At 33.3% G+C, this 25,743-nt stretch overlaps 2 protein-coding genes across 5 annotated transcripts; both read left to right on the top strand.

Annotated features, from left to right (window-relative positions):
• Positions 1-2,127: 2,127 nt before the first annotated feature.
• On the top strand, positions 2,128-11,931 carry LOC123208144 (acyltransferase-like protein At1g54570, chloroplastic). Of its 4 annotated transcripts, none has more exons than XM_044625561.1 (13): positions 2,130-2,864; positions 3,065-3,116; positions 4,419-4,474; positions 4,997-5,155; positions 5,246-5,350; positions 5,448-5,578; positions 6,382-6,503; positions 7,051-7,159; positions 8,400-8,533; positions 9,387-9,756; positions 10,125-10,238; positions 11,060-11,140; positions 11,403-11,534. In XM_044625561.1, the coding sequence occupies exons 1-13, from the start codon at positions 2,441-2,443 to the stop codon at positions 11,406-11,408; spliced, it is 1,863 nt and encodes a 620-aa protein (XP_044481496.1). In that variant the 5' UTR covers positions 2,130-2,440; the 3' UTR covers positions 11,409-11,534. The 4 variants fall into 4 exon arrangements, with proteins under 4 accessions (XP_044481502.1, XP_044481496.1, XP_044481485.1 ...); XM_044625550.1 differs by having other exon boundaries at positions 2,136-2,864; positions 11,060-11,145; positions 11,403-11,931; XM_044625555.1 differs by having other exon boundaries at positions 2,139-2,864; positions 5,472-5,578; positions 11,060-11,145; positions 11,403-11,931.
• LOC123208130 (acyltransferase-like protein At1g54570, chloroplastic) lies at positions 11,924-25,187 on the top strand. The gene is made up of 19 exons (XM_044625549.1): positions 11,924-12,064; positions 12,340-12,375; positions 12,465-12,585; positions 12,700-12,934; positions 13,475-13,574; positions 13,977-14,339; positions 16,447-16,709; positions 16,897-16,948; positions 17,580-17,635; positions 18,203-18,361; positions 18,450-18,554; positions 18,676-18,782; positions 19,646-19,767; positions 20,393-20,501; positions 21,795-21,928; positions 22,477-22,846; positions 23,211-23,324; positions 24,109-24,194; positions 24,453-25,187. Exons 5-19 carry the CDS (start codon positions 13,567-13,569, stop codon positions 24,745-24,747), a joined length of 2,343 nt encoding a protein of 780 aa, XP_044481484.1. The 5' UTR covers positions 11,924-12,064; positions 12,340-12,375; positions 12,465-12,585; positions 12,700-12,934; positions 13,475-13,566; the 3' UTR covers positions 24,748-25,187.
• Positions 25,188-25,743: the final 556 nt, after the last annotated feature.

The following is a 25,743-nucleotide window of genomic DNA, read 5'->3' as shown; positions in this document are numbered from 1 at the left end:
AGAGATGGCCAAGTTTTGTAAGTCCTTTAGGAGTTGGTGAAGTTTTTAAGTTTTAAACGTTTTATGCCTTGAGAAACAGCTAAATCTCTAACTTCCAGGGAAGAAGTCTATCAGAAAAGCCTCTTAAAGAATAATAAATGCCCCTACAAAATATAAGAAATCTCTAAACGTAGAACTTTTACTTCTTGTAGAAAGTTGTTCATCTTTTTGGGGCCATTAAAGGAGACGTAAAAACTTAAAATAAATTGGTTTTCTGTCGCTTCAAACGAATAAGACTGTTTGGTAACAAGACAAACTTCACTCAAATTTTGAGCCACCCTGTTTTTTTTCAACACTTACTTCAGCCCCCCAATATATTAGTGCATCCTAGTGATCTTGGTCTACCTTTCTTCAAGCTAAAGCCAAATTTTATGTCTCAATACCAATAAATTTAGATTGTCCTTATTCTCAACCCATGTGCTTTGTTATTTTCAATTAAGTCCCTGTTTTCTTTTGTAAAGCTTTGATGAATATGACTTTTGATATTATCACCCGTTGGCCATATGGAAGAATCTACATCTTTAAGGAGATTAAAATTTTTGGTTGTTAAGGTTTAAAATAATAATCTACAAATACATCCAAGGCTTTTGAAAAGTGACAAATTCATTCCATTTTCAGCTAAAAGACTAAAACACCCTAGATTATTATTTTAAATTTTTAAATTTTCATATGTTTGAAAATGAGATTTGAAATATGACAATGAATTATTTATTTATTTATTTTTATGAAGTCCCAAATAAAGTTTATTATCATCTTCACTAAACACATTATAGAGCATACTCAACCAAAAAGCTTAACACTAACAACTTGGGATAATTTAGCCTTTTTGATAATTTAAGTGGGTGGATTGTCATTTTCAGAATCTTTCTGGGTATATTCAACATTCATTTTCGTTTCTAGTAATGATATATAGTGCCACTTAGAAGTATATGCATAATACATCTTTGAAGCTATCCAAGAAAGCCATTCATTTCAAGACTTTAGTTTAATTTGGTTCAGTGTTGACAAAAGCCAAGAAAAGATCCAGGCCCTGCACTAGTTTCTGCTTGGCTTATCAAATGCATTTTCAGCCTTCCCCCACACTTCTTTCTTCCATAAATATTTCATTTCACACTCAGAAAAAAGTAGATAATCAATCTCTCTCAACGTTGTTGCTAATATCTCACAATCACTCTTATAAATATCTCAAAATAGTTTATATAATTTATTTATACGTAAAATTTTATTCTATAAAAAGTAATTTAAAAACATATTTTTAGAAAGTATTTCTTCTAATATGATATTCATCGTCTTTATTTTCATACTATCAATATCTTGTTAACATATATATTTTAACCGTAAAATCACATGAAACTAGACTATTGATTTATATAAAAATAATATATCATTTCTTGTTTCATTAAGAATATAGTTGATAATTTGTTAAATTTTACTGTCAAATTTGTCTTTTGGATAAATAATAAAATTATGTATGCCTTATTTTGAGTACTCAACTGTAATAATGTATTATTATATCGCATAATGATACTATATATATATCCAATTTGATATTCGAAACTTCGAGAGAAAATGAAAATATTGAATACTACATAATAACATTAGCAAATATAAAACCACTCAGAAATATAATACCAACTAACAAATTGGAAGAATAATATTTTAAAGTTTCATACAATTCTTGGATTCGAGGTTGATCAGCTTTGTAATTTAGAATGGAAAAGAAATAAAAATAAAATTGAGTTGAAAAAACATGAGTCGTTTTTCCAAGTAGTTAAGAAAGCTGTTGGACTCTGGAGTTTGGACACAAATCTTTGGAACCTTATACAGCTTGTTTCTTTCTCGTCTGCCATTTATAGCATATAACCTTTATACAAGCACTTACCAAGTTTAGGTAAGTGTGGTCTCTGCTTTGCAAGATACAATGGAGATGTCTAGGCCACTCATCAAATTGCTCTACTAAATTCCAAAATGTCATTTACTTGACTCATTTTGTACTTTTCTTTCCTTTTTTGTTCTTTTTTCTATGCTTGGAAAAATTTGCTTCTCATTATTTTTTACTTGAGGGGTTAAGTGAATATTGATATTAGTAATGATATTTGTGATAAGAACTCTATAAAAGTTTGTTTATGGAGATATTGTTTCCATTCTGCTTTCTGGGGTTTTCTCAGTTTTAGTTGTTGTATTGTGGTCTCTGGGTTTGTTTTGGTTTTCATGTTTAGTGTATATTTGTTGTTATTTCTTTTGTGAAAGCATTAAGGGTGTGATTGTTTCTGTTAGAGTGAGTTGGGGAAGAGTTTCCAGAATTTAGTTTAGTTTGAGCTCTTATCAGTGTCTAGAGCTTGAAAGCGGCTGCTTTTAAGAAGTTCAGTTGGTGAATTTTGAAAAATTGTAGAACCTTTTGATGTCATCGCTAGTACATACCATGGCATCAGTTGTTACATTCAGAATGTCACCTAATTATAGAATAAATTCAGTGTATAAGCCTAATTTTAGAGTGAAAGCTCGGAGTTTAGGTGATGGTGATTCATCAGTTCTGTCATCTGAATCGGTTGCGGCGAATGGTGCTTCTGTAATTAGGGATAAAGTGAAATATGGAGCCTTGGTTCATTCAGGAGATGGGAGGACAAAGACTAGAGCTGTGAAAGATACTGTTTCAGAAGATTTAGCGCTGCTTTGGGAGGATGGATATGGCACTAAGAGTGTCACGGATTATCTTGATGAAGCTAAAGAGATAATTAAGCCTGATGGAGGTCCACCCCGGTGGTTCTGTCCTGTTGACTGCGGGCCTCCATTGGAGGATTCTCCAACTCTTCTGTTTCTTCCCGGTAATGTTTGCTGCCATTAATGGTTGCTAGCTCCCGGTATTCAATTGTGATGTGTCATTTGTATGAAAAGACATAAGATGGCTAGAATCTAGAAATCATGTTTATTCCTTTAATTTAATATATTGCAGTAAGTTGTACAGTGCCGGTAAAATATATGCATGCCTAAGAATGTTTGCACTTGTATATGCTAATGTATGCAGGAATCGATGGGCTTGGGTTAGGCCTTGTTTTGCACCACAGACCTCTTGGGAAGTAAGTTTTGTTATGCTGTCTTATAAGTAGGATGACTGTGTGAATATTTCTGTTTACCTTCGATTAGCAAGTTCCAGATTTATTCTTATAAAGTGGAAACACAAAATTTTAGATATTATTCTGAAATCTGTATATAAGGTCAGGTTCAGCATAGCGTATGTGGAAATGTAGGGTCAGTTTTGTGGTGATGGTCCAACTTATATATTATATTATATTATATGGGCCAAAAGACTTATTATTCCCACTCAAAGTTTACTTTTTTCTTTGAGTTCTCATCCATATCTTTCAAAAACCCAAATACCTATTTGTTAGTTGTTAACGTTAACCAAATCCGTTAGTTTTAAAATTTTGATTCCTTTTTTCTCCTAGATCCTAAAAATTAATAATTTTTTCTCTGACTAAGTTTTAAAAAGTAATATTTCCCCCTTAGAGTTTATTTTTTATTCTCTGGCCTCTCCCTCTGGTGTCATCTCCGGTTGTCTCTCTCTCCCTTCAGTGGTCTATCTCTCCCTTTGGTCGATCGTGCAACGTCAAGACATGAAGACCTTGGTTTGTCTCTTGATGTTGCATGGCTAGTCGGGGGAAATGATAGGGAGAGAGAGATTGCCAAAGAAAAAGAAAGTGTCGGGAGGGAGCAATCGGAGAATGAAAATTAATCCCAAAGGGGGAAAATGTTACTTTTAAAACTTGACATGGGGAAAATTGTTAATTTTTATAATTTAGGGGAGAAAATGAGATAAAATTTTATTTTATTTTTTAATATTACTGATTAAATGACGATTTTACCTAACCCTTAAGACTAATAGACTTATCAACTGACGGATGAATATTTGAGTTTTTGAAAAATAATGAGTGAAAACTTAGGAAAAAAATAAACCTTGGGTGGGAATAAGTCCTTTTGGTTATTATATATTATAAAACATGGTTTCATTCTACTTTGGAATAAGTTAAAGCCCTTCTGTTATTGTTGGAATCATTTCCTTGATTAAAATTTTAAGAGAGTTTGGCTTTGATTGCTGGCCAAAATGATAAAAACTAAACTTATGTGCATTGTTTTAAGTTCTCCTGGAAAGAAAGTTGTTGACAAGCGTTTTTAATCCATTTAATTTTGCATAGACGACATCAGGAAAGTAAATTAATTAACAGTTTCCTATTTCATAAATAAAGAATTTAAATTGAGGAAATTAGATCTCTGTTGCTCAAAATGATTCCCCTCACATATCAAAGTGCTTGAAAGTCATATTTAGCATTGCTATTAGTCAAGCCTGTATTTCTCATTTAGATTTTATATCTGGAATGCAGAGCCTTCGAAGTTCAGTGCCTCCACATTCCTGTTTCCGATCAAACACCATTTGAAGGTCTCTAGTTCCCAAAGTCTGTGAAATTATTTTTTATTAGTAGTATACTTTGTTTAGTTATTACAACTTAGTGAGTGCATCAATTTGATCAATAGAACTTGCAAATTTTAGACTGTGTTAGTGAATTTTGTGCAATAAGTTGCTTTGGAGTGAAAGAACATGGCAATGAACCTGGAAAAATATATATATTATCGGCCTTTTGTAATTTTCAGTATTTTTGGGAATGATATATCTTATTTTATTTATATAAATGGCTGGTAACTGAGAATGTGATTTGATATGAAATTGTTGGCTAGTTAGATCTGTAGTTTCCTGAATTCGTGGCTATTAAACAGGGTCATTACACAACATATACTTAAGATTTCTGAAATTGTGATATGTTATTATCTTTCCTGAAATTATATTCAGTAATTGAATGTCTTCTGACTCCAATTAAGATGTGATGTCCATCTGGTGATTTCTTTCATTTACTTATAGCATACTTTGACGTATCAATAACTTAACGGTATTTATTGTATGAAGGATTGCTTCAATTTGTTGAAAAAACTGTGAGGCTTGAGCATGCATCATCTCCCAATAAACCAATTTATTTGGTGGGGGATTCCCTTGGAGGATGCTTAGCACTAGCAGTTGCTGCTCGTAATCCAAACATTGACTTGGTCCTCATACTTGTCAACCCAGGTCTGTTTTCCAATTTTGATTTTTATTGTTTTGAAGTATATGTGTTTGATACTACAATACATACTGACATACTTAGCCTTTCCATTTTAGCTACTTCATTTGGCAGATCACAGCTTCAGCTCTTGTTCCCTATCTTAGAGGCTTTGCCTGATGAGTTATATGTTACAGTCCCATATCTTCTTAGCTTTACCATGGGTAATGATGTTTTGTTGTACATGTGATTATCAGTTGCCACATGTTGGAGTTTTTGATTGTTCTTGTTACAGCCATGAAAAATTGAAAATCTTCTCAGACATTTCTCCAATTTCTACATCAGGAGAACCAACTAAGATGGCAATGGTTAATATTGACAAAAGGCTCCCTCCTATACTGAGATCTCAACAATTGTCTGCCAACCTCACTGCTTTACTGCCACATCTTTCTGTAAGAGATGCTTGCTCTTGCACATGTTATATGCTTTGTTTTTATTGATATACAATTCTTTTATACTTAAATTGGCTTTTGCATTCTAATTTCAGTTGTTTTTGTGTTGTTTTGTGTTATCCATTCTACATTCTCTATTGACTGAAGTTCTACCATATATAGCTGATTTATAGTCATGAAAACCTTTTCTTTTGGTTCAACAATGTATCACTCCCAACATTTTATTTAACTTGTAAAAGCATTGAATGAAAGAAAATTCAAGATAGATGGTGAGTTTTTGAATTAATAACATATTACTTCTGTTTATCCTATCTATAATGAATAATTATTGCAAATGTTCTGTTCAAACTAGGCTACCTAATGCTGCAGTTGGGTTAGAAGTGCCACCTACCCACCCCACTAATCCTATTTGGCTCCAATTTTTCCAATTTATGAAAAAGAAAAAAATTCAAGTTCAAACTTATGCAGATTTTAACCTTTTGCTTGTGCAATTCAAACACATGCATTATTGTATTCCAGATGTGCCCCTTTAGAACTCCTGGCTGCTATTTTGTAAGTTATGAGAAAGAATGAAATGTACAATGAAGTACGCGCTAGTAAATGAGACCGACCCTCTCCCAAAAAAGAAACCTAATACATACAAAAATGAAGTGCATAGAGTAATGTGGTAGTATTACCAATTACAATTCAAAAAGACACTACTGCAAGTAATGATGAATGGTTTTTCAATGTTTTGGACCCTTGAAATCTTTGTTAAATCTTATTTCCAGACTGACAAGTTGCTGACATTTAATATTTTTCAGGGTATGGCTAATATTATACCAAAGGATACTCTTCTTTGGAAGTTGAAGTTGCTTAAATCAGCTTCTGCATATGCTAATTCACGTCTCCATGCTGTTAAAGCTGAAGTATTAGTGCTTGCCAGGTCCTTATTTTCTCAATGGTTTTTCTTATAGTTTGCTGAGCACTTTATCAATTGTGTTTGTATCTGTAAGTCTAATGCTGTCATTAGATATTTTGAGTTGTCTGTTCTCAAAGAACATGAACTATACAGTAACTTTGAGCCTTAGTTGACCTAGGAATGGCAGCTGATAGGAATTTTGGAGTCATATTATGATGGGGATTTAAGGGCAAATTTCTTTTTCCATATTGTCCAACCAACGAACAAGCATTATAGTCATGAGCAAAAGCTGGAAGTATTAATTAGCATTTTGTGTGCTTTCATTAACTTCTTGATCTTGTTTGGGACTTAGAATGCATCATTATTGCATGAAGTCATTACTTTTTGTGAAGATCATACACGTTACGTTGCTATTGGGATTAAGTCTATGACGTTTGCTGATATTAAATGCTTAAAACCATCTTGATTAAGCTTCTTGATGAAAATAATCTTGTTGATGTGTCTTTATATGTCTCTTTAAACAAATAAAGCTTTTCGATGAATTTTAAAGTTGACCATTTGCTTTATTTAGTGGCAAGGATAATATATTTCCTAGTGGAGATGAAGCAAAACGCCTCAAGAGTTCTTTGCAGAATTGCACAATTCGTTTATTCAAGGACAATGGGCACACCCTTCTATTGGTAGGTTAGATCTATACTATTAGATTTGGTTGTGCTGCTCCATTTTAAGCTTTATTTTAGATTTTTTGACTAAATGGGTTTCTTGACCAAATTTAGTATGGTTTTTATATACTTATATTTATATCTGTCAATTATACTATAACTCGGCAAGTATGTTATCATTGAAACTGATTTTTATTCTAGTCAGCTATCGATGGTACACATTGGCAATATTTGTCTGTTAAACTATGGGCAACTACACTTGTTTTACCATTGTCATTTGTTGCCTTGTCTAATGGATGGATTTTAATCACAAACATGTACTTCTTTCTCTCTCTCTCTTTTTTTTTTTGGTTTGTTAAGTACATTTTGGTGTTCTCAGTCCTCCGTCCTGTTTCTTTTAAATGACCAAAACTGTTTGGAACTAACTCTAATGTCAATTTATTCAAAAATTCAAATGAATTTTTTTTCATAAATACAACTTAATTAGATTTTCGTTCAACAACAAACAATGGTAAACAGAAAATAATTGCAAGATTAGCAATGGAAATGAGAAAAAATAGGCTATGTTATATTAATTTCAGCCACTGTTTATTACCAGTATGAGCAACAGCTTTTCCTTGCAAAAGAGAGACACAAAATCCCCCATCCCCTGGTCTGGCTTTCAAGAGGCCAGCCACTCTCCCTTGTCAAATGTTTCCCTAATTTCCACCTGCCTCCAATTTCCTCTCCATTCCCTTTTTTATACACTCTAGTAAAATATCTCCCTACATCGTCTAGAATTATGACATGTGCCCCTCTCCCTAGGTCTTGACAGATTATCTCTTGGATACAAGAATACCAATAGAAATTTTAACATCATAGCTTTTTATCATTTTGTCATCTCATTTTGAATGCTGCAATAACCAAGTTCAATGCAGATGGCAAAACCAAATACAAATTGGTCTACTTTGTGATGGAGTTTAGTAATGAACAAATCCATCATACATGCAATGCCTGTTAACTATTGCACCACATATGCTCCAGCACATTGAAAAACTTTATGGTCTCTTAGTATATGCTTTTAATGTTCCGTTATTTTTTTCACAGATGTAACTCTGTGGCTACAAAATATAATCACATTTGTAGCACCAATTATGCATGCTTAGCCGCATTTTTGTTTGTAAATGTTTTATTTGGTGCAAAGAAAATATAATGCCTACTAATATTTTTCTTAGGGAGTGTTATTATAACTAACTTTTTTGTTGTTGTGACATTACAGGAAAATAACTTAAGTTTACTAACTATTATAAAAGGTACCTACAAATACCGTCGTTCCAGGAAGATAGATCCTATCTTGGATTTTCTGCCTCCTAGTAGGACGGAATTCAATTATCTATTTGATCAAGTAGTTGGGTAATTCATCGCAGCACTTTGCAACATATTCTTATTTATTTTATATTTTTCAGTGTGTTTTGATGGATTTAATCTGCCTTGTCCCAATCCATGAACATATTTCCATTTAGGCATCTTATCAACTAATCCTGCTAGAGACTGAACTACACTTTACTCATGCTCAAGCACGAATATGTTAAATTTGAATGATAGTTACAAATTTGGGTTCACAAAGAACCCTTTTTAAATTTGTTTTTCTGAAAATCTTTCTAAGAGCACATTAAACCTTTTTATAAAGATGTCGTAGATTCATATTTTCTTCATTTTTTCACTTAAATGAAACCTGATCCTTGGTTGTGGTAACATTGACAAAGACCTGGTTGCTGCAAAAATGTTATTTTATTTTATTTTTTGATGATTTTCTACCCTATCTTTGAGAACATTGTAGTGTAGAAGAAAGTTGGCTCCTTAGAGATTTGGTATATGTGATCAATGTATACATTCTACCTTGTCTCTCCTCTGCATTCATCTTTCATATCCAAAATATTATCACAAGTTTCTATGTAAATTACGAAAACCAGCAAAATTCTGTGGACATTGAATCAGTCTGTATGGCTTTAACTTGTCCTCACCATTAATGGTAAATATTGAAATTGAGGATACCAATCTCTTATGGACATGTCCACTTCTTTATGAATTACAAGTTGATAATTAACTAGATAGGTATGAATCAAATTAGGCAGTATCTTAAATTTCCTATTCATGTCTGGACTTCAGTTGATGCCATCACAAACTAGCTCACTTGAGTTGCAATTTTTTGCTCATTTTACTGCAGCTGGGGCTGAAGCTAATATTACAATCATATGATTTGCAGGTTATTAAATGCTGCTGCTAGTGCAGTGATGTTCTCAACATTGGAAGATGGAAAGATAGTGAAAGGCCTTGCTGGGATTCCAAATGAAGGTCCTGTTTTATTAATTGGTTACCACATGCTGTTGGGTCTTGAACTTTATCCACTGATTGAACAATTCTTCAGAGAGAAAAATATTAGGTTTTATGGCATGGCTCATCCAGAGATTTTTTTGGGAAGGCTTGAGGATCCATCTTATGAATTTTCTCTGATTGATTGGTTAAAAGTTATGATAGCTGTACCTGTCACTGGTAGAAATCTGTTTAATTTGTTATCAAAAAAATCACACATTCTTCTTTATCCTGGTGGTATACGTGAGGCTCTCCACTACAAGGTGTGTCTAGTTCCTTCCATTCGTTTATAATTAAATCTTATTTCATTTTCCATGGGGCAATATAAAGTCGGTGCTACACAGTGGGGACAAAAACTAGAGATTTCGTAGTAGTATTCCTTAAAATTTCTGCATTGCAGCTGCAAAGTTTGAAATGATGTGTACTCGATATATGAGAACAGTGTAGGAAATTCTAATCTTCTTTCTGGTATCTCATTTAACTTCACACTCAATGATCCTACTAATAATATGATCGTGTATAAGCTTATGTAATAGATAACTTGCACCTGTAGGTAAAATGTCCTTTATTTATAATATATTGGATTTTTGTATTTATTGGTTCCTCACAGTTGTAGTGCTGCATTTGCCAGGGTGAACAATATAAACTATTTTGGCCTAATCACCAAGAATTTGTGAGAATGGCAGCACGATTTGGAGCCACAATTGTACCTTTTGGGGTCATAGGAGAAGATGACATAGTGGAAGTAAGCCTGTGCCCGTATAACTAATTAATGCTTTAATTTCAATAAGGGAGTCTTTCACTGATGCTGAAATATGGTTTTGATTGGTATTTAGTCCGGTGGTAGCTTTGCACCCCCGTATTTTCTGCCACTTTTCTTATTTTTATATTTTCAAATTCTTTATAATATGCAAGAACTGAATTTCTGGATGTGATGTAACCTAGTTTCTTAAAATTAGGATTCCAAAATTGGATTTGAATGGGGAAATATCTTAATTAGAATTCAGGGATTGTATATTGTGTAAGGCCAGTAATTGCATGATGTAATTTAGACTTTTGCAAAGTTAAAATATAATTTAGTACGTCTACTTTAAAATTGACCTTTAAGAGGAAAATCTGAAAAAAATTAATTTAGTGCAGAGATGAATTTGTAAAAACCCCCTGTAAAGTGAAGAAAATACTTCGATATGTAATTGAATAGTTTAAGAAAACTAATTAAGAGGCATACGTCTTTAAATTTCAAAATATTATAGTTGTTTGAGCAAAATTTCATTTTAAAGTTTCCTTTTAGGAATATTATCTTAATGATCTAAAAGATTTTTTAGATTAGAAGTAGTATATGAAGTTTGTTTCTTGGTAGATCTGAATGATTTTTGAATCTTTAAGATTTTTCAAACTTTAATCCTCTACCTCTCTCCCCTCCTTTTTCTTATGAACCATAAAGTAATTCATATATATATATATATATATATATATATATATATATATATATATATATATATAATATTAATATTTTGATTATGTGTTTCAAATTAGCATTATGCTTGCATTTAATCTTTGTGGCAGTTGGTTCTCGATTATAATGACTTGATGAAAATCCCTGTGCTTAGTGACAATATCAGGGACTTAAATAACCAGTCTGTGAAAGTAAGGTAATCAATTACTTTTAGCAATATTTATTTCATTGTCGTGTATTGTACCACAAAATTTGTATTACTCAAGAACAGCTTACACTTTTCTGTAAAAAGCCTTCTGTTTCCTTTTTGGAGAATAGTAAGAATTCTAGTTACTTAAGACACAGCTATAGGAGAAGTTTTAAAACAAGACTGCAATGATCTGCAGCAGCACATAAAGTACATTGCAAGAATATGATTCTTCTACTGATGAAGAATATGCTATCTGATTGTAGGGATGAAATTAGTGGAGAGGTTGCCAACCAAGCGATTTTTGTTCCGGGCCTATTGCCGAAGATTCCTGGCCGCTTTTATTTTCTGTTTGGTAGACCCATTCACACAAAGGGAAGAGAAGTGTTATTAAGGGACAAAGAAAGCGCAAACAAATTGTACTTGCACATAAAATCTGAAGTTGAACGTAATCTTTCCTACTTGTTGAAGAAGCGAGAAGAGGATCCTTATAGAAGTATTATTGATAGAACTGCATATAATTTGATGTATGGTCGTGATGTTCCAACATTTAAGCTCTAAAGAGATCATTTGCAAGATATATTTTTCAAGGTCCTAATGTTACAAAAGTCATTCATTTTTGGAATATTAGACATGTATAATATCATGTATATGCAAGAAAGCCTTGGTGCTGCAGGTTATGTTCATCCTACTGTTGTATTAAAGGTCTAAAATGTACCACCTTGTAAAGATACTCTTTTTTTATTTTATCAATTATACATTTCCATGGAGGCAATACATAACAATTTGATATCAGGGGTGGAATCTTGAAGGAATTACATCTGCTTAACCGTCAATCATTTGAAGAGTCCTTCACCTTAATATTAGAGTGCAATTTTCCAAATACATTAAATGTACATAGAGCTCTGCTTCTAGATTCTACTGGCAGGTTGGCTGAATAGGCTACATGATATCTGTTTTACTTGATGGTGTTCTGGTCAGAATTTCATTGTAATATGATCTTTTTTGTCACAAATAGTATCTTCAAAGAGCTGATAATATACTCCATATGCATGTTGTAACATGAGAGAGGGGTTGCTGATGGGCAATGCCACTTAATGTTAGAATTTTCTTGTATTGTTCTTGAAATAAGATTATGGGTTATTGCTTAATGGGTTTTGTTTGATAATTGACTAATTATTTATTTACTTTTCATTCTTGCAGGTTTTGCTTATCGGGATCTTTTGACTCTATGATCAGGTAGGTTGTCATTTTTGTTGCTTTGATGTTATCCCAATTACGGAATTGCATAAAAAATTTTCTTTACTTGGTGTGGATTATTTCCATAGGTTATGGGATCTTGGTCAACAGCGATGTGTGCATTCTTATGCTGTGCATACAGATTTTGTTTGGGCACTTGCAAGCTCCCCAACATTTAATCATGTTTATGGTAGTGGGAGAGACCTCTCTGTAAGTGTCTTTACTTGTGAAAAGACATTATAAAAGCAAATCATCCCTCATTTTTTTTTTTTTAATCAATTTCTAGTGTATAGCTTTGGTACTCAATTGTGCATTTTTCCTCAGTTATACTTGACACTTGGCATCAAGAGAGTCGCTTCTGCTTTGCACAGGGGAACACCCCATTCTGCAATTAGCATTGCATGATGATAATATACAGGCTGCAACAACTGATTCTTTGGTTCATACGTGGCCAGCTGAAGGACATAATCCTCAAAAGGTCTTTCAAAAAGGTGGTTCATTCTTAGCTGGAAATTTGTCATTTTCAAGGGCAAGGGTTTCCTTGGAAGGATCTAGCCCTGTAAGTAATTGTATACTATTCTGTTAATTGTGCAATGGTTGCTGTTGCATGTTGTCATTTCTTGTGTTCCCAGTAGAAATCCCAGTTTTGAAGTTGTACGTCCTGTGGATTTTCCATCACTGATGGTGCATTTTTGGGTTGATTGCTGAAGATTAATTGGACTCATGGATAGTTTTAGTGTTTCAAATGGCTATCGTGTTGATTGATAGTTGATTCATAAACATCTATTTTCTCATATTTGATTCCCCTTAAGTGCTGGCTGAATTGCTTTTCCTTCCAATATTCAGTTTTTTCCTGGATGAGAATTTCTTATGATTATTATGTAACACACTTTGATTATTGGGTACTGTTGGTTTGAACTTCTCATGGGTTCCTGTTTATAAAGAACCAACTTTTACAACTCTGGAACCCCAGGAATAGTGCAGCATGAAATTTTAAACAGTCAAAGGCATATTATTTTTAAGTGTATGTTGAATCTCACTGTTGATTTCCCCTTTTGCTTCTGGTAATTATTCCTGCATGGTTCACTGTGGATACTAGGCTTGGAAGTTTGTCTGTTCATTTAGACACACCAGAATGCTTCTCTGCACAGATGTATTCAGCAGCCCTTCAAATTGCTGGAAGACCTGAGGATGATAAGGTAAACATCTATCTTGTTGACCATGGCAGCAGGCAATACACAGAACAATAAACATACTTGTTTTTAATCAAATTTATTGTAATAGTAAGGGGGGAAACTGTAGCTTCTTAATATTTGTCAACAAACAAAGGTCAGCACCACATATTTGAAGTCGTGTGTAACCAATTATGTAGAGGTGTGTACAGCTACTAAATAAACTTGAGTAGAAAAGTGTAGTGTTAACTTCCAATAGTTCCTGAACTTGCTAGAATCTTCCCCTTATTATTGGAATTAGTTAGATTTGATAATTTTAATCATATAGATTTTTCAGTTATCTTGAAAGAATACTTAAAAAGTTTCTAAAAGTTTGTAATCTATTTAGAGTTGAAGTAGTCTTGTTTCATTGACTTGTGCAATCCACAGGTTGGTCTGGCTTGTGAAACACTTAAAAGGTTTATTGCCTCATTGGCTGGCCATAAGAAGGCACAATGTGGCTTCACAAGCTTCTGCTAATGGGAATGTTTTGTCTGGCAAGGATATCACTACTAGAACCCTTACCCAATCAAGAATTGAGGTGAATGTTAATGCTGAAAATGACTCCATCGTCTATCCTCCATTTGAATTTTCAACCATTTCCCTGCCATCAATAATTACCGAGGGTTCTCAAAGAGGTCCATGGAGAAAAAAAATTACCTACTTGGATGGAACTAAAGATGATAAGGACTTCCCCTGTTGGTGTCTTGATTGTGTTTTGAATAATCGCTTGCCTCCCAGAGAAAATACAAAGTAATTTTTTGTGCTTCTTGTTTGTTATTCACTCATTCATAATCATCTGGGAAATTATGACTAAGTTTGCTCATGTGAAATTGTTTAATATTTGAAATTTTCACTTCTCTTAGAAAATCGTCCATCTTTTAGGGGCCATAAAATCATACCTAAAAACTTAGAATAAATTGGTTAGGGGGGTCACTTCAAAGGAGTAGGACTGATTGGCAACAAGCAAATCTCCGTCAAATTGTGAGCCACCCTGTGTTTTGTTATATTCATTTAAGTCCCTGTTTTCTTTCTTAAGCTTTGATGAATATGACTTCTTATATCTTTCAAAGAGATAAAAATTTTTGGCTGTTGAGGTCTGAGTTAACTACAAAGACATCCAAGGTTTTTGAAAAGTGACTAATTCATCCCATTTTCACCTAAAAGACTAAAATACCCTCAATTATATTTTAAATTTTTATCTGTTTGAAAATGAGATTTGAAATATGATAATGAATTATTTATTTATGAATTCCCAAATAAACTTTATTATCATCTTCTTTAAACACATTATAGAGCGTATTCAAATAAAAAGCTTAAAAGTAATAATTTAGGATAAGTTAGTCTTTTAGATAAAATAAGTGGGTGGATTGGATTGTCACCTCCAGAATCTTTCTGGGTTCATTCACAATTGATTTTTGTTTTTAGTGGTGATACATAGCGCCACTTTGAAGTATATACATAATTCGTCTATGAAGCCATCCAAGAAAGCCATTGATTTCTAAGACTTTGGTTAAATGCTGACAAAATCCAAGTAAAGATGCAGGCCCCCCACTAGTTTCTACTGGGCTTATTCTATGCATTTCAGCCTTCCCCACACTTTCTTTTTCCATAAATATTTCATTTCACACTCATGGAAAAGTGGGCCATAAATCCATCTCAAAATAGTTGATTAAGAGTATAATTCATTATTTATTAAATTTACTGTCAAATTTGTCTTTGAATAACTACATAATAACACTTGCAATTATAAAACCACTCAAAAAAAGATAATACATTCTAACAAATTATAAGAATAATATATGAAGTCTCTTGGATTTATGATTGATCAAGTTTGAAATCTAGTATTGGATAGATATAAAAATAAAATTAGGTTGAAAAAAGCATTAGTCGTTTTAAGTAGTTAAGAAAGCTGTTGGACTTTGGAGTTTGGACAGAGATCTTTGGAATTCTATACAGTTCTTTCTTGTCTGCCATTTATAGCATATAATCCATGCAATAGTTGTATTAATTACGCAACTTTGAACCTTTCTCGCTCCATTATTGCCCATCACTTTCTATTGTTTCACTGTTTCTTCCCTAATCACCAGCCGTTTCTTTTCCGTAAAAAGACAGCTCTTCACCCACTTGACCCACCAAGAAAAACCAAATTTTTACCGCTGCAAACTGCGCGGCTAACCCACTTGTCAAGGTTAGGTAAGTGTGGCCTCTGCTTTACTAGATACAATGGAGATGTCTAGGCCACTCATCAAACTGCTCTACTAAATTCCAAAATGCCTTTTACTTGACTCATTTATTTTTTTTATTTCTTTTTTCATTGTTTTTTTCTGCTTGGAAAATTTTTTTTCTCATTATTCTTTATTTAAAAGGTTTAGTGAATATTAATTTAAGTAATGATATTTTTGATAAGAACTCTATATAAGTGTGTTTGTGGAGATATTTTTTCCATTCTCCCTTCTGGGGTTTTCTTAGATTTAGTTGTTGTATTGTGGTCTCTGGGTTTGCTTTGGTTTTCATGTTTATTGAATATTTGTTGTTATTACTTCTGTAAAAGCATAAAGGGTGTGATTGTTTCTGTTAGAGTGAGTTGGGGAACAGTTTCTAAAATTTAGTTTAGTTTGACCTATTTATCAGTTTCTAGAGCTTGAAAGTGGCTGCTTTTAAGTCGTTCAGTTGGTAAATTTTGAAAAATTGTCAAACTTTTGATGTCATTGCTAGTACAAACCATGGCATCAGTTGTTACTTTCAGGATATCACCTAGTCATGGAATAAAATCAGTGTATAAGCCTTGTTTTAGAGTGAGAGCTCAGAGTTTAGGTGATGATGACTCATCAGTTGTGAATGGTGCTTCCGTAATTAGGGATAAAGTGAAATATGGAGCCCTGGTTCATTCAGGAAATGGGAGGATAAAGACTAGAGTTGAGGAGAAAAAGTTGGTTAAAGACACTGTTTCAGAAGATTTAGCAGTGCTTTGGGAGGATGGATATGGCACTAAGAGTGTCAAAGATTATCTTGATGAAGCTAAAGAGATAATTAAGCCTGATGGAGGGCCACCCCGGTGGTTCTGTCCTGTTGACTGCGGGCCTCCATTGAAGGATTCTCCAACTCTTCTGTTTCTTCCTGGTAATTGTTGCTGCCATTAATGGTGCTTAGCTCCTGTTATTCAATTTTGATGTGTCTTTTGCATGAAAAGACATAAGATGGCTTGAATCTAGAAAACATATTTATTGCTTTAATTTAATACATCACAGTATGGTAGAATATATGCAATCCTAAGAATGTTTGCATTTGTATATCCTGATGTATGCAGGACTTGATGGGCTTGGGTTAGGCCTTATTTTGCACCAGAGACCTCTTGGGAAGTAAGTTTTGTTCTGCTGTCTTATAGGTAGAGTGACCGTGTGAATATTTCTGTTGACCTTTTGATTAGCAACTTATAGATTTATTCATTTTAAGTAGAAACACAAAATTTTAGATATTGTTCTAAAATCTGGATACAAGGTCAGGTTCAGCGTCACACGTTGGGAAATGGTCAGTTTTGTGGTGATGGTCCTACTCATATATTATATTATTATAAAACATGGTTCCATTCCACTTTGGATTAAGTTAAATCCCTTCTGTTATCGTTGGAATCATTTCCTTGATAAAATTTTCAGAGGGTTTGGCTTTGAATGCTGGGCAAAATGATAAAAACTAAACTTATGTTCATTGTTTTAAGTTCTTCTGAAGGGAAAGATGTTGACAAACGTTTTCAATCCATTTAATTTTGCATAGACAACATCGAGAAAGTAAATTAAATTACAATTTCCCATTGCATAAATAACGAAGTTACATTGAGGAAATTAGATCTCTGTTGCTCAAAATGATTCCTCCTGACAATTTTTTGTTATACTATAGTTATATCAAAGTGCTTGAAAGTCATATTTAGCATCGGCATTTTTCAGGCATTTATAAGCCTGTATTTCTCATTTTGATGTTATTTCTGGAATGCAGAGCCTTCGAAGTTCGGTGCCTCCACATTCCCGTTTCTGATCGAACACCATTTGAAGGTCTTTAGTTTCCAAAGCCTGTGAAATTATCTTTTATTAACAGTATACTGTGTTTAGTTATTGCAACTTAGTAAGTGCATCAATTTGATCAGTAGAAGTTGAATTTTAGACTGTGTTAGTGAATTTTGTGCAATAAGTTGCTTTGGAATGAAAGAACACCGCAACGAACCTGGAAAAATGAAATATTATTGGCCTTTTGTAATTTTCAGTTTTTTTGGGAATGATATATCTTATTTTATTTATTATAAATAGCTGGCAAGTGAGAATGTGATTTGATTTGAAATTGTTGGCTAGTTGGATCTGTAGTTACCTGAGTTCATGGCTATTAAACAGGGTCATTGCACAACATATTCTTAAGATTTCTAAAATTATGATATGTTATTATCTTTCCTGGAAATTGTATTCAGTAATTGAATATCTTCTGATTCCAATTAAAATGTCACGTCCATCTGGTGATTTTATTTTATACTTATAGCACACTTTGATTTATCAAAACTTATGTGTATTCTTTTGTACTTATAGCATACTTTGATTTATCAATAACTTAACGGTATTTATTGTATGAAGGATTGCTTCAATTTGTTGAAAAAACTGTGAGGCTTGAACATGCCTCATCTCCCAATAAACCAATCTATTTGGTGGGGGATTCCTTTGGAGGATGCTTAGCACTAGCAGTTGCTGCGCGTAATCCAAACATTGACTTGGTCCTCATACTTGTCAACCCAGGTCTGTTTTCCAATTTTGATTTTTATTATTTTGAAGTATATGTTTGATACTACAATAAATACTGACATACTTAGCCTTTCCATTTTAGCTACTTCATTTGGCAGATCACAGCTTCAACCCTTGTTCCCTATCTTAGAGGCTTTGCCTGATGAGTTATATGTTGCAGTCCCATATCTTCTTAGCTCTATCATGGGTAATGATGTTTTGATATACATGTGATTATCAGTTGTCACATGTTGCAGTTTGTGATTGTTCTTGTTACACCTATGAAAAATTGAAATTCTTCTCAGACATTTCTCCAATTTCTACATCAGGAGAACCAACTAAGATGGCAATGGTTAATATTGACAACAGGCTTCCTCCTAGACTAAGATCTCAACAATTGTCTGCCAACCTTACTGCTTTACTGCCACGTCTTTCTGTAAGACATGCTTGCTCTTGCACGTGTTAAATACTTTGCTTTTATAAATAAAAAATTCTTTTATACTTGAATTGGTTTTTGTATTCTTGTTTCAGTTGTTTTTGAGTTGTGCTGTCCTTGCTACAGTCTCCGATGACTGATGTTCTTCAATATATAGCTGATTATGGACATGAAAAACTTTTTTTTATTTTGGTTCTACAATATATAGCTGCCAACATTTTTTTTTAACCTGTAAAAGTGTTGAATGAAAGAAAATTTAGGCTAGACATCGACTTTTTGAATTAATAACATATCATTTATGTTCCTCCTATCTATAATGATTAGTTATTGTTAATATTATGTTCAAACAAGGATAGCTAATGCTGCAGTTGGGTTAAGAGTGCCACCTCATTAACCCTTTTTGGCTACAATTTTTCTGATTGTATGAAAAGGAAAAAATTCAAGTTCAAACTAATGCAGAATTTATACATTTTGCTTGTACAAATCAAACATATGCAATATTGTGATTCAGATGTGCCCCTTTAGAATGCTTTGCTGCTTTTTTGTAAGTTATGGGAAGGAATAAATGTAAAATGAAGTATGCATTAATAAACGGCACCCACCCTCTCCCAAAAAAGAAACCTCATACATACAAAAATGAAGTACATAGTGTAATTTGGTAGTATTAACCGATTACAGTTCAGGAATACACTACTGCAAGTAATTGATGAATGGTTTTTCTATGTTTTGGACCTTTGAAATCTCTTTTTAGTCTTATTTCCAGACTGAGAAGTTGCTGATGTATCCTTTGAGGGCTATATATTCATCTACATTCTTATTTACATCCTTTCTTTTTTTTTTTTTTTTCACTTAATATTTTTCAGGGTATGACTAATATTATACCAAAGGATACTCTTCTTTGGAGGTTGAAGTTGCTTAAATCAGCATCTGCATATGCAAATTCACGGCTCCATGCTGTCAAAGCTGAAGTATTAGTGCTTGCCAGGTTTATTTTCTCAAGAGTTAACGTGGTTTTTCTTATAGTTTGCTGGGCATAAATTATCCATAGCTTTGTTTTTGCCTTTTAACTCCAATACTTTATCAATTGTGTTTTGTATCGGTAAGTCTAATTCTGTCATTAGATATTTTGAATATTCTGTTCTTGGTGAACATGAACTATACAGTACTTTGAGCCTTAGTTGACTTAGGAATGGCAGCCAATAGGAATTTTGGAGTCATATCATGACTGGGATTTAAGGGCAAAAGTTTATTTTCCCATATTGGCCAACCAACAAACTAGTGTTAGTCATGAGCAAAAGCTGGAAGTATTAATTAGTATTTTGTGTGCTTTCATTAATTTATTGATCTTGTTTGGGACTTAGAATGCATCATTGTTGCATGAAGTCATTACTTTTTGTGAAGATCATACATGTTACATTGCTATTGCTATTGAGTTTATGATGTTTTCTGATACTAAATGCTTAAAACCATCTTAAATAAGCTTCACAGGGAGTACATAAAGCATCTGGAAAAACAAAAAATAATTTTGCTTGTTTATGTGTCTTTGTATATCTCTTTAAACAAAATAAGCTTCTTGATGTATTTTAAAGTTGAGTGTTTGCTTTATTTAGTGGGAAGGATAATATGCTTCCTAGTGGAGATGAAGCAAAACGCCTCAGGAGTTCTTTGCAAAATTGCATAATTCGTCACTTCAAGGACAATGGACACACCCTTTTAATGGTAGGTTAGAGAAGTGTAAGTCTGTACTGTTAGATTTTGTTGTGCTGCTTCATTTTAAGCTTTATCTTAGATTGTTTGACTTAATTACTATCTTAATCAAATTTAGTATGATTTTTATATACTTATAATTATATTGGTCAATTATACTGTAACTTAATAGATGCATTTTCGTTGTTATGGATTTCTATTCTAGTCAGCAACCTATGGTGCACATTGGCAACATATGTCCTTTAAACAATGGTCAACTACACCTGTTTTACTATTGTCATTGGTTGCATTATCTGATGGACTGGATTTTAATCACATACTTATACTTTAATTGTCTCACTCTCTCTCTCTTTTTTTGGTTTGTTAAGTGCGTTTTGGTGTTCTCAGTCCTTAATCCTCTTTCTTTTAAATGACCAAAACTGTATGGAACTAGCTCTAATATCAATTTATTTAAATTTTCAAAGGACTTTTTTTTTCATAAATATAACTTGATTGGATTTTTGGTGTTGGATTATGATAGGACACCCAGCCTAGTTCAACAACAAACGAAGTAAACAGAAATTAATCACAAGATTAGCAATGGAAATGAGAAAAAATAGGCTATGCTATATTGATTTCAGCCACTGTTTACAATCAGTATGAGCAATAACTTTTCCTTACAAAAGTGAGACACAAATTCCCCATCTCCTGGTCTGGCTTTCATGAGGCCAGCCACTCTCTCTTGTCAAGTGTTTCCCTAATTTCTGCCTGCCTCCAATTTCCTCTCCATTCCCTTTCTTATGCACTCAGTCTAGTAAAATAACTCCCTACATTCTCTAGAATTATGACATGTGTCCCCCTCCCCTAGGTCCTAACAGATTATCTCTTGGATAAAAGAATACCAAAATAAATTTTAACATCATAGCTTTATTATTTTGTCAGTTGCAATCTTATTTCAAATGCTGCAATAACCAAGTTTGCAGAAGTCAAAACCAAACACAAATTGGTCTACTTTGTGATGGAGTTTAGTAAAGGACAAATCCATCATACATGCAATGTCTGTTAACTGTTGCACCATATGCTCCAGGACAATGAAAATGAAAAACTTTATGGTCTCTAAGTTTATGCTTTTAATGTTCCTTGATTTTTTTCCCTTGATGTGACACTGTGGCTACAGAATATAATCACATTTGTTGCACCAATTTTGTATCCTTAGTCACATTTATGTTTGTAAATGTTTTATTCGGTGAAAAGAAAATATTACGCCTACTAATGTTTTTCCTAGGGACTACAAGTACAGCTGACTTCTGTGTTGTGATATTACAGGAAGATAGCCTAAGTTTACTAACTATCATAAAAGGTACCTGCAAATACCGTCGTTCGAAGAAGATAGATTCCATCTTGGATTTTCTGCCTCCTAGTAGGACAGAATTCAATTATGCATTTGATCAAGTAGTTGGGTAATTCATCACAGCACTTTGCAACATATTCTTATTTACATAATATTTTTCAGTGTTCTTTGATGGATTTAATCTGCCTTGTTCCAATGCATGAACCATATTTGCGTTTAGGCATCTTATCAACTGATGCTGCTAGAGACTGAGCTACACCTTACTCATGCTCTACCATGAATATGTTAAATTTGAATGATAGTTAAAAATTTGGGCTCACAAAAAACCCCTGTTAAATTTGTTTTTCTCAAATCTTTTTACGAGCACATTAAACTTTTGTTCTAAAGATGTGGTGGATTCATATTTTCTTCATTTTCCACTTAATGAAACCTGATCCTTGGTTGTGGTAACATTGACTGAGACTTGGTTGCTGCAATAATGTAAATGTTCTTTTTTGATGATTTTCTACCCCATCAAATTAGGCAATCCCTTAAGTTTCCTATTCATGTCTGGACCTCAGTTGATGCCAACTCAGACTAGCCTATTTGAGTTGCAATTTGTTGCTCATTTTACTGCAGCTGAGGCTGAAGCTGATATTACAATCACATGAATTGCAGATTATTTAATGTTGCTGCTAGTGCAGTGACGTTCTCAACATTAGAGGATGGAAAGATAGTCAAAGGCCTTGCTGGGATTCCAAATGAAGGTCCTGTTTTATTAGTTGGTTACCACATGCTGATGGGACTTGAACTTTATCCACTGGTTGAACAATTCTTGAGAGAGAAGAATACTATGGTTTATGGCATGGCTCATCCAGAGTTATTTTTGGGAAGGCTTGAGGATTCATCTAATGAATTTTCTCTGACTGATTGGTTAAAAGTTATGGGAGCTGTACCTGTCACTGGTAGAAATCTGTTTAAATTGTTATCGAAAAACTCACACGTTTTGCTTTATCCTGGTGGTGCACGTGAGGCTCTTCACTACAAGGTGTGTCTAGTTCCTTCCATTCATTTATAATTAAATCTTTTTTCATTTTCCATGGGGCAATTTAAAATTGGTGCAACACTCTGGGGACAAAAACTAGAGATTTCATTGTAGTATACCTTAAAATTTCTGCATTGCAGCTGCAAAGTTTGAAATGATGTGTACTAAATATACAAAAACAGTGTAGGAAATTCCAACCGTCTTTATGGTATCTCATTTAACCTCACGCTGAATGATCCTAGTAATATGGTTGTGTATGGACTTATGCAATAGATTATTTGCGCTTATAGGTAAAATGTCCTTTTTTTATAATATATTGGCTTTTTTATGTATTGGTTCCTCACAGTTCTAGTGCTGCATTTGCCAGGGTGAACAATATAAACTATTTTGGCCTGATCACCAAGAATTTGTGAGAATGGCAACACGATTTGAGGCCACAATTGTACCCTTTGGGGCCGTAGGAGAAGATGACATAGCGGAAGTAAGCCTGCGCTCTTATCACTAACTAATTCTTAAATTTAAATAAGAGTCTTTCACTAATGTTGAAATATAGTTTTGAATCTGATTGGTATTTATTCTGGTTGTAGCTTATCTTCCACATTTTCTGTAGCTGTTCTTATTTTTATATTTTCAAATTCTTTATATAATGCAAGGACTGAATTTCTGTATTTAATGTAACCTAGTGTCTTAGAATTAGGATTCCAAAAGTGGATACGAATGGAGCAATTTCTTAATTAGAATTAAGTGACTATATATTGTGTAAGGTCAGTAATTGCATGATGTAACTTAGACTTCTGCAAAGTTAAAAATTAATCTAGTGCGTCTACTTTAGAAGTGACCCCTAAGAGTAAAAATCTGGAAAAAATCATTTAGTTCAAAGGTGAATTTGTAAAAACCCTTCCTGTAAGGTGAAGAAAATAGTTTGATATGTCACTGAATGGATTAAGAAAACTAATTAAGAGGGATAAGTCTTTAAATTTCAAAATATATTAGTTGTTCGATGAAAATTTCGTTTAAAAGTTTTCTTTTAGGAATTGTAGCTTAATGATCTAAAAGCTGTTTTAGATTAGAATGAGTATATGAAGTGGTTTCTGGGTAGATCTGAATAATTTTAGAATCTTTAAGATTTTTCGAACATTAATCCTCTGCCTCTCTCCCCTGTTTTTTCTTATGAACCATAAAGTAATTCATATATATAAATAATATTAATATTTTGATATTGTGTTTCAAATTAATATTATGCCTGCATATAATCTTTGTGGCAGTTGGTTCTCGATTACAATGACTTGATGAAAATCCCTGTGCTTAGTGACAATATCAAGGACACAATTAGCAAGTCTGTGAAAATAAGGTAATCAGTTACTTTTAGCTATATATATTTTTTTGTCCTGTATTGTATCACAAAATTTGTATTACTCAAGAACAGCTTACACTTTTCTATAAAAAGCCTTCTGTTTCCTATTTGGTGATCTGTACAAATTCTGGTTAATTAAGAGACAGCCATAGGAGAAATTTTAAAACAAGACTGCAAAGATCTGTATCAGCACAAAAAGTACATTGCAAGCATATGATTACTTCTACTGATGAAGAATATGCTCTCTGGTTGTAGGGATGAAGCTAGTGGAGAGGTTGCCAACCAAGCGCTTTTTGTTCCAGGTCTATTGCCGAAGATTCCTGGCCGCTTCTATTATCTGTTTGGTAAACCTATTCACACAAAGGGAAGAGAAGTATTATTGAGTGACAAAGAAAGTGCGAATAAATTGTACTTGCACGTAAAATCTGAAGTTGAACGTAATATTGCTTACTTGTTGAAGAAGCGAGAAGAAGATCCTTACAGAAGTATTATTGATAGAACTACATATAATCTGATGTATGGTCGCGATGTTCCAACATTTAAGCTTTAAAGAGATTATTTGCAAGGTATATTCTTCAAGGTCCTAATGTTACAAAAGTCACTCTTTTTTGGAATATCAGACGTTTAATATCATGTATATGCAAGAAAGCCATGGTGCTGCAGGTTATATTCATTCTAATGTTGTATTCAAGGTCTAATATGTACCATCCTGTAAAGATATTCTTTTTTATAACATCAACTATGCATTTTCATGGAGGCAATACATACTAATTTGATATCAGGGGTGGAATCTTGAAGGAATTACATCTGCAAAGATATTCTGTATATGCAAGTTATATTCATGTATATGCAAGAAAGCCATGGTGCTGCAGGTTATATTCATTCTAATGTTGTATTCAAGGTCTAATATGTACCATCCTGTAAAGATATTCTTTTTTATAACATCAATTATACATTTTCATGGAGGCAATACATACTAATTTGATATCAGGGGTGGAATCTTGAAGGAATTACATCTGCTTAGTCATTTACCTTAATATTAGAGTGCAATTTTCCAAATACATTATATGTATGTTTATATGTAATGCAATAAACATTTCGAAGTTTGAGTTCTCTATTTGTCAGATTTGTGCTGTAGATTGGTAGTACTATGACTAAAAGCAAAACATACAGTCAGGCCAATGTGAAGGCCACCCTGGTTTTCAGTTTTATGCACCACAAATTAATGCCGGGTCTCTCCTAGACATGAAATGGACATTATACATGGAAGATAGAAAAAAAAAATTGCCGTGTCTATATAGAAGTAGCTGCCACGGTATTCTGGGAACATGAGTATCAGCTTATCAATTGGTAGTCTCTTCACACTTTGTGAGCATTTCCATTTTTGCCTCAAAAAAGGGATTGAAACTGATTAGCTAGCAAGGTGGGCAGTAGCCTCTATGATTCTGGGGAAGTTTTTGATGACTGAAAACTAGTAAAGGTACTATTATAAGTGTCATACATTATATACATGAAACTGCAATTGTCTCTCAGATCAGCTAGGGAA

The sequence above is a fragment of the Mangifera indica genome, chromosome 2 (genome assembly GCF_011075055.1).
Source record: "Mangifera indica cultivar Alphonso chromosome 2, CATAS_Mindica_2.1, whole genome shotgun sequence".
Lineage (NCBI taxonomy): Eukaryota > Viridiplantae > Streptophyta > Magnoliopsida > Sapindales > Anacardiaceae > Mangifera > Mangifera indica.
This window is presented reverse-complemented; position numbering and strand designations above follow the sequence as displayed.

Excerpts from the sequence above, each read along its gene's own strand:
- LOC123208144 (XM_044625550.1), top strand. The coding sequence starts at position 2,441 with ATGTCATCGCTAGTACATACCATGGCATCAGTTGTTACATTCAGAATG. Across the intron at positions 3,117-4,418 it reads CACCACAGACCTCTTGGGAA|AGCCTTCGAAGTTCAGTGCC; the intron begins GTAAGTTTTGTT and ends TCTGGAATGCAG. Across the intron at positions 7,160-8,399 it reads ATGGGCACACCCTTCTATTG|GAAAATAACTTAAGTTTACT; the intron begins GTAGGTTAGATC and ends GTGACATTACAG.
- LOC123208130 (XM_044625549.1), top strand. Across the intron at positions 18,783-19,645 it reads CTTTACTGCCACGTCTTTCT|GGTATGACTAATATTATACC; the intron begins GTAAGACATGCT and ends AATATTTTTCAG. Across the intron at positions 21,929-22,476 it reads GCATTTGATCAAGTAGTTGG|ATTATTTAATGTTGCTGCTA; the intron begins GTAATTCATCAC and ends CATGAATTGCAG.